This window comes from Cebus imitator, unplaced genomic scaffold (assembly GCF_001604975.1).
Source record: "Cebus imitator isolate Cc_AM_T3 unplaced genomic scaffold, Cebus_imitator-1.0 Scaffold741, whole genome shotgun sequence".
NCBI classification, from domain to species: domain Eukaryota; kingdom Metazoa; phylum Chordata; class Mammalia; order Primates; family Cebidae; genus Cebus; species Cebus imitator.
The window spans coordinates 105,043-119,559 of record NW_016108056.1 but is presented as its reverse complement, the minus strand read 5'-3'; the positions used below and the strand labels follow the sequence as shown (position 1 = coordinate 119,559).

The 14,517-nt window shown below is 47.0% G+C and overlaps 2 protein-coding genes across 4 annotated transcripts in view; both read left to right on the top strand.

The window, feature by feature from the left end:
• The first annotated feature begins 916 nt into the window (after positions 1-916).
• Positions 917-7,351, top strand: CDK2 (cyclin dependent kinase 2). Of its 2 annotated transcripts, XM_017519402.2 has the most exons (8): positions 917-1,267; positions 1,995-2,072; positions 2,185-2,305; positions 3,234-3,404; positions 3,915-4,016; positions 5,149-5,292; positions 5,595-5,798; positions 6,078-7,351. In XM_017519402.2, exons 1-8 carry the CDS (start codon positions 1,152-1,154, stop codon positions 6,180-6,182), a joined length of 1,041 nt encoding a protein of 346 aa, XP_017374891.1. In that variant the 5' UTR covers positions 917-1,151; the 3' UTR covers positions 6,183-7,351. The 2 variants fall into 2 exon arrangements, with proteins under 2 accessions (XP_017374891.1, XP_017374892.1); XM_017519403.2 differs by lacking the exon at positions 5,149-5,292.
• A 1,206-nt stretch (positions 7,352-8,557) lies between these two features.
• Positions 8,558-14,517, top strand: part of RAB5B (RAB5B, member RAS oncogene family) — a 23,085-nt gene continuing 17,125 nt past the window's right edge. The window contains exon 1 of one of the 2 annotated variants that reach the window (XM_017519404.2): positions 8,558-8,686. The gene's annotated coding sequence lies outside the window, so the exon portion shown is untranslated. The remainder of the gene's footprint in view (positions 8,687-14,517) is intronic. The other variant, XM_017519405.2, reaches the window with a different exon arrangement.

Below are 14,517 nucleotides of genomic sequence, written 5' to 3'. Positions count from 1 at the left end.
GAGAGGAAAAAGAAAAAAAACTGACAAAGGGAACCTGGGCCCTAGACATTGCTTTCCCATCCTGCTATTCAATGACAGTTTCTGGTTTCACTGGGTCATTCTCATCTTGATACACTCTCGGGCAAGAGCTGACTGAAAGGCAGCTGCATAACACATACCAGACACAACAGTTCATCATGGGAGAGTGAATTAAACCAAGAACTTCTCAAATAGACAGAAACAAGGGCGGGCGCGGTGCCTCGCGCCTGTAATCCCAGCACTTTGGGAGGCTGAGGCGGGTGGATCACGAGGTCAGGAGTTCAAGACCAGCCTGGCCAACATGGAGAAACCCCGTCTCTAATAAAAATACAAAATTAGCCGGGCATGGTGGCATATGCTTGTAACCCTAGCTACTCGGGAGGCTGAGGCAGAAGAATCGCTAGAACTCCAGCCGAGATCGCGCCATTGCATTCCAGCCTGGGCAACAAGAGCAAAACTCCGTCCCAATAAAAAGGACAGAAACAGAACCCTGCACCCCAAAACAGAGACAGCGTCGGGGTAGACTATGAGGCGGAGGCAACGACTCTTCTGAGGCCAAGGAATCCTTTACAACGAGATCCCTGACTTCCTACTTTTCAAAGGAGGCTCCTGGGCCAGGTGGAATTTAACCTTAGGTCGATACATATTTTCCCCAGGAGTGGTGGAAATAGTGAGTTAGAAATCAAGAAATCCCTAGAGACTAGAAACATAGAAACTCGGACACCAAGCAGGTACTTGGGAAGAGTGCTCGGTCGCCCCACCGGGGAAGAAACTTGTCTAGCCCCCAAGAACCAAACTTGCCTGGGGCGTGGTCATTTGCAGGGAGGAGCTCTGGGCTCGCCCCCCGGCTCTGACGTTGACCAATAAGAAGGTCTGGGGGCGGAGCCAGGGAAACGCGGGAAGGTGGGGCGGGGCCTCTGGTGGCGGTCGGGAACTCGGGGGGGAGGCGGCAACATTGTTTCAAGTTGGCCAAATTGACAAGAGCAAGAGGTATACTGCGTTCCATCCCGACCCGGGGCTACGGTACTGGGCCCTGTTTCCTCCTTCTCGGCCTCCGAGAGCCAGGGACCGCCTTCTGCAGGGTTCCCAGGCCCCCGCTCCAGGGCCGGGCAGACCTGACTCGCTGGCGCTTCATGGAGAACTTCCAAAAGGTGGAAAAGATCGGAGAGGGCACGTACGGAGTTGTGTACAAAGCCAGAAACAAGTTGACGGGAGAAGTGGTGGCGCTTAAAAAAATCCGCCTGGACACGTGAGTGGCCTCTGTACCCGGGACTCCTAAGGGGACCTCCTTGACTGTGCCCCCCAACCCCCTACGGGCGGGTAGCGGTCCAGGGACCGGAAGAGAGCAGGGAGGGACTTCTTTAGAAGTAGTGGGGTGGGCTGGGGGCCTGTAGAAGGTGGAGAGTATAGGGTGGTGTAGAATCTATGGAAAACTTTCTTCTCAAACTGAGCCCGATGGTGCCCCCAAATTGTGCGACCACAGAGACTCGGGGAGAGAAAGGAGGCCTCTGAGATGAAGTCCAGGACTCTCCATGGAGTTGAGTTATGTGGGAACCGACGAGGAGCGCCTTTCTGAATGAAGAGCCCTCCTCACTGCCCCACCCTCACCTAAGAATTCTCTCCTCTTTCCAAAGAATGGCAGTTTAACTTCACTGGCCCCTCTGGGGACGCTGGGTGCTACTCCTGCATTTTTAAATTTATATTTTATTTTTCTCCCCCGTTACAGTCTCCCTGCTTTACCTTCACCAGGCAGCTTTACTTACCTACCCCTGGGAAAAGAGGAGATAATGACCTTAATATGTCCAAAAGCCACACCCCGACTACCCAGGAATCAGCTCCTTCCAGCACCCTTTCTCTCCTCTCACTTTCCTAGGGGGTGCTGGGTGGTGCCTCCTTGGGGGAAAGAAATGACTGCGTGGGGGGAAAAGAAGTATTTGTAACCATATTCCCATCTCTGCTTTCCCAACCTCTCCAAGTGAGACTGAGGGTGTGCCCAGTACTGCCATCCGAGAGATCTCTCTGCTTAAGGAGCTTAACCATCCTAATATTGTCAAGTAAGTATGTGTCTGAGAGGCGATCCCGTTGGAAAGAAGGATGAATTCTGTCCGTACAGTGTGGCCATTTCTCTGTCTCGCACCTCCATTTCCTTGACCTTTCCTTCTCTAGGCTGCTGGATGTCATTCACACGGAAAATAAACTCTACCTGGTTTTTGAATTTCTGCACCAAGATCTCAAGAAATTCATGGATGCCTCTGCTCTCACTGGCATTCCTCTTCCCCTCATCAAGGTAATGCTTCTCATCAGCTCCCCGCTATCATGGACGTGTCTTGGGGGACTGATGGCAGGCAATTCCGGGTGATATTTTATGATCTTGGCCTTCTTCTGAGCCCTCATCTACTACACACACACACTACCCTTCTTTTTGTCTCCTTCCCTGCTCATTATACTCATTAACCCTAGGGTTGGACTGAAGAATCAAAGTTGAAACTCTAGTGAGTCAACCTAGCAACTCAGGTGGGAGGTCAGATGAAACTCAGATAAATGGCATTTGAGAGCACCTGGTGAATTCCTCCAAAAAGCCCTTCTGTTTGGTGGAAGAACTAGCCAATGAGTCTCTATTATCTATTTTAGGGCTGGATTCTTCACTCCCAGAGCTACTTTCAATCTATTAACAAACATTTATTCAGGCCGGGCGCGGTGGCTCACGCCTGTAATCCCAGCACTTTGGGAGGCCAAGGCGGGTGGATCACGAGGTCAAGAGATTGAGACCATCCTGGTCAACATGGTGAAACCCCGTCTCTACTAAAAATACAAAAAATTAGCTAGGCATGGTGGCGCGTGCCTGTAATCCCAGCTACTCAGGAGGCCGAGGCAGGAGAATTGCCTGAACCCAGGAGGCGGAGGTTGCAGTGAGCCGAGATCGCGCCATTGCACTCCAGCCTGGGTAACAAGAGCGAAACTCCGTCTCAAAAAAAAAAAAACAAACAAAACAAACATTTATTCAATGCACAGCATATAGAAAAGGAATGCAAAGTTGAGTAAGACTTGGTCCTTATCCTCTCTGGGCTGACAGTTTAATGGGAGAAATAAATACCTTGTAAATATGTAACTATAATCCAACATAGTAAAGGCCTTAGTAGAGCTTTGGGGGCACAGAGCAAACCCAATCTGCTCATTGTGGTGAAGAATACAGTCCTCTCTTTCTCCTTTGTCAGAGCTATCTGTTCCAGCTGCTCCAGGGCCTAGCTTTCTGCCATTCTCATCGCGTCCTACACCGAGACCTTAAGCCTCAGAATCTGCTTATAAACACAGAGGGGTCCATCAAGCTAGCAGACTTTGGACTAGCCAGAGCTTTTGGAGTCCCTGTTCGTACTTATACCCATGAGGTGAGTCTCTTTTTTGCCTTTCTTCTCTGAGTTTCCCAAGAGGTGTTAACTAGGGCATTCACAAAGTTACTAAAAATATCTGGCCAACAGTTTCTTACTAGGTAGAAATAATCTCTTGACATCCTAAAGAGTCTTAGGGTATGCATGGAATTCATACTGTGTTGCTAACTGGGCTCACGCCTGTAATACCAACACTTTGGGAGGCTGAGGTGGGATAATCACTTGAGCCCAGGAGTTCAAGACTATCATGGGCAACATAGCAAGACCCCATCTCTAAAGAAATAAAAAATCAAATAAAATTATGATGACTGTTTGTCTCAAGTTTTTCCAGGAAGATCTCAAATTGGGGTCAGAAAATATGGTCTCCAGAACTATGAACTGGAAATCAGTGGGAGGGCAAAGATGGAGGGAAGGAAACTGCTTGTTAAGAGACCAAGAGTTAGCAGAGTAGTGCTGAGGGACTCTCTGTACCCTATAAGCCACACCACCCTCCCTATTCTTGTCTCTCAGGTGGTCACCCTGTGGTACCGAGCTCCTGAAATCCTCCTGGGCTGCAAATACTACTCCACAGCTGTGGACATCTGGAGCCTGGGCTGCATCTTTGCTGAGATGGTATGGAGGCTTGCCCAAGTTCCACCCAGCCCCCTTCTCCCCACATCGAAGAACAACAAAACTGTTTCTCTGCCCAGACCTATGATGCTTCTATCACAGGGTTCTCTTTCTAAAGTAGCATCAAGGGGAATGGTGGGGAAAGGATGCAACTGTTGGCCCAACATCAACCACAATGTTAGGATATCCAACAACAGCCTTAGTACCTAGTATACATCTCTATCCCTGAAATGAGGTAAAACATTTCTGCAGCTGTTTTAACCACAGTCTGCATATATTTGGGAGAATGATTCCATTTAGTGCCTCTTTTATTTCAGGGCTTGACTTCAAGGCCTGTAGACCTTGTTGCATGGTGCCAGGAATGTAGTGAAGCCAGCTGTGGTCCCTTTGTTCACACCCTTCATTTAAACTGCAGATTTAGACAGGGCGCAGTGGCTCATGCCTGTAATTCCAGCACTTTGGGAGGCTGAGGTGGGCGGGTCACCTGAGGACAGGAGTTCAAGACAAACCTGGCTAACATGCTGAAACCTCATCTCTACAAAAAATACAAAAATTAGCCGGGTATGGTGGCACAAACACCTGTAATCCCAGCTATTTGGGAGGCTGAGGCAGGAGAATTGCTTGAACCTGGGAGACGGAAGTTGCAGTGAGATGAAATAGCGCCACTGCACTCCAGCCCAGGTGACAGAGCGAGACTCCATCTCAAAAAAAAAAAAAGATTGGCCGGGCATGGTGGCTCGTGCCTGTAATCCAAGCACTTTGGAGGCCAAGGCAGGCGGATCATCTGAGGTTGGGAGTTCAAGACCAGCCTGACCAACATGGTGAAACCCCATCTTTATTTTAAAAAAAAAAAAAAAGATTTAGATCATGTCCCCCTTCAACCTCTGGCTTTTCAGACTGAAGGATCCTTGAGGCCTGGCCTTATGTAGAAGCCCCCATCTCCTTTAATATAACAGTGCAGTGCAGTAGGCTGAGCCTTCAAATCAGCAATATGTTTTGTGGTCCTTTATCTGGGTTGTAACCAAGAGCTTAAAGACCGTTAGCCTATACATATGTAATGTGCATTTATCCCCCAATGCATTACCTTACAATTGCCCATATTCCTCTCTCAATTCATCAAAAAATATTTGTTAAGCACCTAGTGTGTACCCAGTACCATGCTAGGTGCTGTGGGGAACACAGAAGAAATGGAAGACAGAGTCTCTGCCCGCTGTGCTCCTATCTAGAAGTGGCTGCATCACAAGGTTGGGGAATGACCGCAGTGTCTACCCCACACCCCGTGAGTGGCTTGGGATCCCTTTGCTACTTGTCAGTGGCACCCCAGACATTCACCCCCTCCCAGCCCCACCCAGCCTTGGGGATCTGCAAAGTCATGGTTGGGGGAAGGAAGGAGGGGGCAAGGAGACAGATGAAGGGACTTCTTTGTCTCAGGTTCTGTGTGACCGACCCCATGAAAGGCCCTGGGGAGGGAATCATGGGGCCCTGCTGACCTTTCACTGCCTGTGGGAACTCCTTTGTATAGAGAACAGTTTTGACTGATGTCAATGTGGGTCTTGGTATTTCTTCTTTCCCCATTTTCAGGTGACTCGCCGGGCCCTATTCCCTGGAGATTCTGAGATTGACCAGCTCTTCCGGATCTTTCGGACTCTGGGGACCCCAGATGAGGTGGTGTGGCCAGGAGTTACTTCTATGCCTGATTACAAACCAAGTTTCCCCAAGTGGGCCCGACAAGATTTTAGTAAAGTTGTACCTCCCCTGGATGAAGATGGACGGAGCTTGTTATCGGTGAGAGTGGGCACCTGCTTCCCGTCATTCATTTCTCCCAGGGAAGGGATTTTACAGGATGAAGGGAGGATGAGACCCTAACTCTGGGCCTCAGTATTTCGTTTCCCTGATTCCTTCTTTTCCTGTTGGCACGCTGATTCAGATACAGGAGGATGGAAGTGAAAATTCTGCCTTGGGTAGAAGGAGTTCTGGTTTCCTGATTTCTGGGAACACTTGCTGCCCATTTAGTCCACCATCACATCATTGAAGTCAACATACATCTCTCCCCTCTCCCTCTAGCAAATGCTGCACTATGACCCCAACAAGCGGATTTCGGCAAAGGCAGCCCTGGCTCACCCTTTCTTCCAGGATGTGACCAAGCCAGTACCCCATCTTCGACTCTGATGGCCTTCTCAAAGCCCCCAGCCCTAATTTCACCCTCTCCTCCAGTGTGGGCTTGACCTGGCTTGGCCTTGGGCTATTTGGACTCAGGTGGGCCCTCTGATCTTGCCTTAAACACTCACCTTCCAGTCTTAGCCAGCCAACTCTGGGAATACAGGGGTGAAAGAGAGGAACTGGTAAAAATGAAAGGAAGTTTCAGTATTAGATGCACTTAAGTTAGCCTCCACTATCCTTTCTCTCTTCTCCTAATTATTGCTGAAGAGGGTTGGTATTTTTTTTTAAAAAAAAAGCCTCCCTACACATTAGATTTGCCGTATCAATCTTTGAATACCCCATAATTATTATTTCCAGTGTTTGGGATGACCAGGATCCCCAGCCTCCTGCTGCCACAATTTTTGTAAAGGCCAAACAATAGCAGGGGCCTAAGTTGGAGCTTTTGAGAACCAAGTAAAACAAAACCACAGAGAGGAGTCTATTTTAAAGAATTCCTTTGATAAAATAGATCCAATCAGTTTATACCCTAGTGTTTTGCCTCACCTAATAGGCTGGGAGACTCAAGACTCAGCCCTGATGGGGCTGCAGAAGCAATGATTGGCCCCAGTCCCCATGTTTGTCTCTTCTACCGGCATGAGGAGTCTGGGAGGCCCTGGGACAGATATTGTGCTTCATTCCAATCTATTATTTCACCGCGGCCTTATGAGGCAGGTGAGAGATGTTTGAATTTTTCTCTTCCTTTTAGTATTCTTAGTTCTTCAGTTGCCAGGGATTCCTGATCCCATTTTCCTCTGAAGTCCACCTTCTACCCCATAGGAGTGGAAGTTAGGGTTTAGGCATCATTTTGAGAATGCTGACACTTTTACAGGGCTGTGATTGAGTGAGGGCATTGGATAAAAATATTTCTTTAAAAGAAGGATGAACAATTATATTTATACTTCAGGTTTTATCCAATAGTAGGGTTGGCTGTTTTTTTTGTTTTTTTTTTTTTGTCAGAGTGGGTGGATTTGTTGCCATGTGCACCTTGGGGTTTTGTAATGACAGTGCTAAAAAAAAAAAGCATTTTTTCTTTTATGATTTTGTCTCTGTCACCCTTGTCCTTGCGTGCCCCTGCTATTAATGTTACTTGTAATTTAGTTTGTAGTTCATTAAAAAAATGTACCTAGTTTTATAGTTCATCTCTTTCCTCATCTTATTTACTAAAAGAATGGTGGGAGGCAGAATATGACTATGTATACGTGATCATTGATTCCAGACCCCTTTTCCTAATCTCTCTGTGTTTGTCTACCCACCCTGCCCCATTTTGGCTAGTGCTGGTGATAAACAAAGCGGTTATTATTGTCCCTATTTATGGCTGGGGAAACTGAAACCTATATGCTTCCTACTTCACTTTCTCCACACACCAACAAACCTCCTTTCCCCCAGCCAACATACCACACACACACACACACACACACACACACACACCACACATACAACATACCATACACACATCACATACACACACCACATATGCATATACCACACACACACCACATACACACACCACATACACATACACCACATACACACACACGCACATACAAAATGGCAAGAGGGCTCCCGGGGAATTTGCCTCTCGGCGCTGCATTTACCAGTAAGCTCGCCGTTTTTCTCCTTTCTGTTTCATATCACAAACAGCAAAGTTTTCCAAAGATTCTTTTATTTACATATACATACGATTCTGAAAAAGTGTCTCCAAGCTACCACTGCTTGTAGTTGCCATTGTCTCAGTCCACCAAAAACCATTTCAGACCGCCCGCGGGCCACCCCAAATACTCCTGTCCCCTGAAACCTCACTAAAAGGAGGAAGCGCTGATGTCAGGGTTACTTAAATTCCCAGGCTCCGGATCCCTAGGAGAGGTATTTCCTTTTACGCCGGCAAATTTGTCATAGAAGGCGGGGCACTAGAGCCAGCCCCGCCAAGTCCAGGGGAGGGGCGAAGGTCAGCAGCGGCCTTCCTAAGGCTTCCTTCAACCCCGCCTTGCTGCCAGTCAAATCCTGTATTTTCGCAGTACTGGTTAAAGTTTCGCTTTGACCCGCCTCCATCACTCACCTGATTAGATGTTTATGAGTCAAAAGGCGGGGTCATGGGGTGTCGAGGTTTTACTGGTAGATACATGCGCCTGTCGGCAGTGTACCGCCCCACTGTCTTCAGAAGCTTGCTTTTTAATGGCTCCTTACCTCGTCCATCTTCGAGGTTTCTCTCTCGCTATTGGTTTATGGCCCCGCCTGTCGAGTCCCTTGCTCGTACTTGTTGTTGACAGCACCCAAAGAGACCCGCCTTTCTCCAGAGGATTGGTGGATGAGTGCACATATAGCCCACCCTCGATGGTAGGCGGGTAATCTAGCTATTGGCTGGAGTCCCCGCCCCAGGGCGAGGAGGAGAAGGAGGGGCAGGAGGGTTTGGTTGAGCTGCAGCTGTTTGTCTGTTCGACACAGGCTTGGGGCCGACGGGGGAGACGGAGCCCCAGGTACCGAGCTGATGGAACCCAAAGGGCAGGGGCGGAAGCGCCCGGGAAATGAGAGCAGCCTGGCCTGAGAGCCGAGGCGGGTCTCGGCCTAAGCGAGGGGTTAGAGTGGCCCACTGGAGAAGGGAGAAGGGGGCCGGGCCCCGGCAGGCCTAATAGGGGCTCAGAGAAGGGGACTGGGCGGGCTGGGACCCCAAAGTTGGTGAGTCGGGGAGGCGGCTGGGCTGTGGCGGCGGCCGGGCCGGGGGCCGGGCGCTGCAGGCCCGGAGCTTGAGTGAGGGCAGGGCCAGGCCTCATTAAGCAGCTCTGAAGAGGGAGGAGCTGGGGAAAGGGACAGGGCAGCGGGTGAGGTAAGCCCATTTGCCGGGAGCTGAGGAGGGGTCAGACCTGTCGCTTGAGCCCGAAGGCTGACTGGGGCTGGGTCCCTCCAGAGAGGCTCATTGGAAGGGCCTGAAAAGGGTTCTTAGTTGGATAAGAAGCGTTCTTTTCAGGGAAAGTGCCTATTGTAGAAAGAACTGAGGGAGTTGTGGTGTTGAGCTGAGAGAGATTTGGGTTCAGTGAGGGAGAACTGGGGAAAATGAAGAAGGCTCTATGAATCTAGAAGACTAAGTTAGTTGAGGAAATGGAAGCAGGGCCTGGTATCAGTTATGGGAGCTTCTGGGTATGCTGAAGTGGTGCTGGAGGCTCTGGGTCTTGGGAGTACCCACGCTTTTGTTCCTTTCAGTGTTTAGATGTGGTAATTTGAAGCTTTTTAGAACTCCCAGGGTAGGGATGAAGATGAAAGTAATTTTTTTTTCTATGGCTGTTGGCTGCTCCATACTCAGCCCTTACACTTTCTCTTGGCTTCATACCTGGTCTATACTGCAGTCTGTTTCTTAACCTACTGTTTCATGTCCTATGAAAGAGCTAAGAAGTTGGATTGGGGGCCTGTTTTGTCCACTTCTTTCATACTTAATAATGTGGTCTATAGTGAATACCGTGTCTCCTAGAACTGAGAATCTATTTCATATCTATTTTATTATTTATGTGGGAAAGGGGCTTAGAGATCCTCAGCCATCAGGAGATCTTCTGATCATAGTTGGTGAAATTTTTGTGGGACTTAGACTTGACTTGGGTATTTCCCAGGCAGGTAAAGGAGTTAACAGGTCCAAAACTATGAGGTGATATTACTGAGGAACAGATTTGGGGAAGAGTGAGAAATTCCATTTCAAAAGCTTGGAATCACCCCTTGTTCTTTGTCTACTTCTTCAAAAGCCCAGATTTCTGTGCTGTTAGAAAGTTGGGTCAAACTACGAAGTGTCTGGGGAAGATGGTGAGTAGAGAAAAAGATAGAGGTGCTGTAGTTTACACCTGTAATCCCAGCACTTTGGGAAGCTGAGGCAGGAGGATCACTTGAGGCCAGGAGTTTGAGACCAGCCTGGGCAACATAGTGAGATGCTGTCTCTACAAGAAATTTTATTTTATTTATTTTATTTTTATTTTTAAGATGGGGTTTCATCATATTGGTCAGCCTGGTCTTGAACTCTTGATCTCAGGTGATCCGCCCACCTCAGCCTCCCAAAGTGCTGGGATTACAGGTGTGAGCCACCGTGCCCGGCCAGAAATTTTTTAAATTAGCTGGGCGTAGTGGCACGAGCCTGTAATCTCAGCTACTTGGGAGGCTGAGGCAAGAGGATCACTTGAGCCCAGGAGTTCGAGGGTGCGGTGAGCCATGATCTTGCCACTGTATTTCAGCCTGGGCAACAGAATGAGATCCTCTCTCTGAAAAAAAAAAGGAAAAGATTGCCAAAGCAGAGGAGTGGAGTACCCTCTTCCTCATGTATTTTTAATGGTCTGCCAACCTTCTTCATCCCTCATAGATTGGAACCTATTGGATTTTCCCCTACTGTACTTCCTTCTTTTCCCCTTCTTTACCAATATATTTTATTACTACATTTCTTAATTACAAAAGTAATATATACATATTTTAAAATATGTAAACTGTACAGCAATTTAAGAAGTATAAATCCTCCCACACATACTTCACTCATTTCATTTAGGAGGGTCAAGAATCAGAGACAGCAAATCAGACTAATCTTGCTTTGCTTTGGGGGATGTGCCACAAAAGTCAATTCTGTTTTCATCTTCTCACCAAACTCTAGTCTCATTCTTTCTACAATTTTCCCTTCTGGGATGATACTCTGTTATTTATTGTGCTCCTTTCACAGTTCATTTTGTCTTCTTCCAAGTCAGACAAGCAGAGGTCTGTACTGTGGGTTATCATTCATCTTCAGCACACACACACCAAGTTGTGTGGTGGGTGTCCTAGGAAATGCCCAAATAGATGAAATAAAACTTTTTTTTTTTTTTAGATAGAGTTTCGCTCTTGTCTCCCAGGCTGGAATGCAGTAGCACTTGGCTAACTGCAACCACCGCCTCCCAGGTTCAAGCGATTCTCCTGCCTCAGCCTCCAGACTAGCTGGGACTACAGGTGTGCACCACCACGCCTGGCTAATTTTTGTATTTTTAGTAGAGATGGGGTTTCACCATGTTGGCCGAGATGTTCTTTATCTCCTGACGTTGTGATCCACCCCCATCAGCCTCCCAAAATGCTGATATTACAGGCATAAGCCACTCTGCCTGGCCAGAACAAAACTTTATGGGGAGAAGGGATCATTTTTTGGGGGGGGAAATTGTTGGTATCTCTGCTAAAGAGAGGAATTTCAGATCTTTATCTCAAATTCATGGTCTCTGCATGTTCATGGCCTCTGCATGTTCACGTTACTTGACTGTTCCTTTCCTATCCATGATGATGATGGTTCTCCTAAGAGGCTCCTGTATTTGTCTTTCTTTTCTTTTCTTCTATTTTTAGAGACAGGGTTTTGCTCTGTTGCCCAAGCTAGAGAACAGTGTGTCTTTCTATAGTGATGTGAGAAGCTCCAAGCTTCTCTGGATTTGAAATCAGTTTTCCTCTGAATCTCAGAGTCAGAGTACAGCTAGACCATTTCATACTACCACCTTATTAATTGAATTTGTCCTTACTGGCTTTAAAAGCCCTCTATTATACCCAGCCTTTATATAGTGCCCATTGGAAACCTCAGTTGTCTCCCCCAAGGAACTTTTCTCAACTGCAAGCCAGTTCTAGAGACAGTTGTATATGGGGGGTGTGTGTGTATGTGTGTTTTGTTGTTGTTGTTGTTGTTGTTGTTGTTTTGAGACGGAGTTTTTCTCTTGTCGCCCAGGCTGGAGTGCAATGGCACAATCTCAGCTCACTGCAACCTCCGCCTCCCAGGTTCAAGCGATTCTTCTGCCTCAGCCTCCAGAGTAGCTGGGAACAGGTGTGTGCCACCATGCCCAGCTAATTTTTGTATTATTAGTAGAGACAGAGTTTTTCACCATGTTGGCCAGGCTGGTCTCGAACTCTTGACCTCAGGTGATCCACCCACTTCAGCCTCCCAGAGTGCTGGGATTACAGGTGTAAGCCACCATGCCTGGCCGTGTGTGTATGTTTTAATCCCCTCTAGTCTTTGCCATTTCCTAAACCCTGGTCATATCCTGTCCCTTTCTTCTGGGCATCCCTTTGTGGATTTGGTTGGTTGGTTGGGTTTTTTTGTTTGTTTTGTTTTGTTTTGTTTTTATGAGACAGAGTCTAGCTTTATTGTCCAGGCCGGAGTGCAGTGACGCTATGTCAGCTTATTGCAACCTCTGGCTTCCAGGTGCAAGTGATTCACCTGCTCAGCCTCCCATGTAGCTGGGATTATAGGCGCATGCCACCATGCCTGCCTAATTTTTGTGTTTTTAGTGGAGATGGGATTTCACCATGTTGGCCAGGCTGGCCTCTAACTCCTGACCTGAAGTGCTGGGATTACAGGCATGAGCCACCACAGCTGGCCTCCCTTGGTATTTGTTTGTCTTTCCCTTAATCAAAACTTACCTTCAAGAAAGGATCTGGAATTGCTGTTATTAAGATGTAAATAACACAGTCGCTTAAACTATTAATTTTTCCAACAGTTTTTTGCATCTTAGGGAGTTTAGGAGTAGAATTAACAAGAAGGAATTTCATACATAGATCTGGAGTTGCAAAAATATATTTGTAGAAGAGGGCTTTCCTATTGCCCTTCAAGTCATACCTCATATCTTTCTAAATTTAAATTTTTTTTTCTGGACAGTCCCTACTGTAGAACATACCTCATATTGTCTTTTGTTTTCTTTTCTTTTTTCTCTTTTTTTTTTTTGAGACGGAGTTTCACTCTTGTTGCCCAGGCTGGAGTGCAGTGGCTCGATCTCAGCTCATCACAACCTCCTCCTTCCAGGTTCAAGTAATTCTCCTGCCTCAGCCTTTCGAGTAGCTGGGATTATAGGCATGAGCCACCACGCCTGCCTAATTTTGTATTTTTAATTGAGACAGGGTTTCTCCATGTTGGTCAGAGAATCCGCCTGCCTCAGCATCCCAAAATTCTGGGATTACAGGTGTGAGTCACCACACTTGGCCAGAATATAACTCATATCTTCTAACTCTTACTTTACTTGGGAGCAAATATTGCTCATTGGTATGAATTTTACTTCTGAGAAGGAGTCACAGGGTAGAAGGAGGAGGCATGTAGTTTGCTTCCTAATCCTAAAGCATTTCAGATTGGAAAGTAACCAAAGTGTGAGACAGTGAACTTACAATAAGGAAATACAGCAGCCCTCTTGGAGGATGGATACCATAAAACCCTACATGGTATAATTCCACTTCTTACAAGCGTTTTGGGAAAGATTTAGTCATTGACTGAAGAGTAACAACTAAATAAGGAGGTACCCAGGTGAACAAAGTGTGTGTACATTTCTGGGCAAGCTTGTAGCTTCTGTTTAGGGACAGTAGGTACCTTTTCATAGAAAAAGGTACCTACTGGAAAGGTACCATAGAACTCCTGGTTCTATGGTATTATGACTTCTTTTTTTTTTTTTTAACTTGTGTTTGTTAAGTCAGGAATTAATAGAGAGACAGTGGCCCAAAGCTTTTGACCACTCAACATCAATTGAAAAGTCAGGGAACTTTGTTTTTAGCTACAGTTGCCTCAGTGTTTGGTTGGGGGGGGGCCACATATTGGGTGTGATTAGGCCATCTGAGACATAGTAACGGGTGACAGGAAAAGCAGTTAGCCCATGTGAGTTGCAATAGTACCTTGTGGGCACGATCCCAGGGGGGGCCTCTATCCAGAGAGAACATGAGGAGCCAGGAAGAGAACTGGTTTTCTAAGGCCTATTAAAAACATTCCTAAACGGAACTGAGTAAGATCTGTGCAGATGGTACAGAAAGGGTGGAGTTGATTGGGGGAAAGAAGTAGAATTACTTGGCCTTAATTTAGGGAGCCTTTAATGAGCACCTACTAGGGATCAGGCAGCATGCTGTGCTCTGAAGACTTAAGATAACATAAAGAAACTCCCACTTTTTAAGAACTTCACAGTTTAGCAGAGCAGACAGACACAATTAATTCACATACCATGGTAATGTGATACATACAATTATAGAAATACAGTTTTGTTTTGTTTTTTCTTTTTTTTTGAGACAGAGTCTTACTTTATCGCCCAGGCTAGAGTACAGTGGCACAATCCTGGCTCACTGCAACCTCTGCCTCCCAGGTTCAAGCAATTCTCCCGCCTCAGCCTCCTTAGTAGCTGGGACTACAGGTGTGTGCCATCACGCCTGGCTGATTTTTTGTATTTTTAGTAGAGGTGGGGTTTCACTTTGTTAGCCAGGATGGTCTTGATCTCCTGACCTCATGATCTGCCCTCCTCAGCCTCCCAAAGTGCTGGGATTACAGGCGTGAGCCACTGGGCCCAGCTTTGCTTGCTTGCTTGCTTTTTTTTTT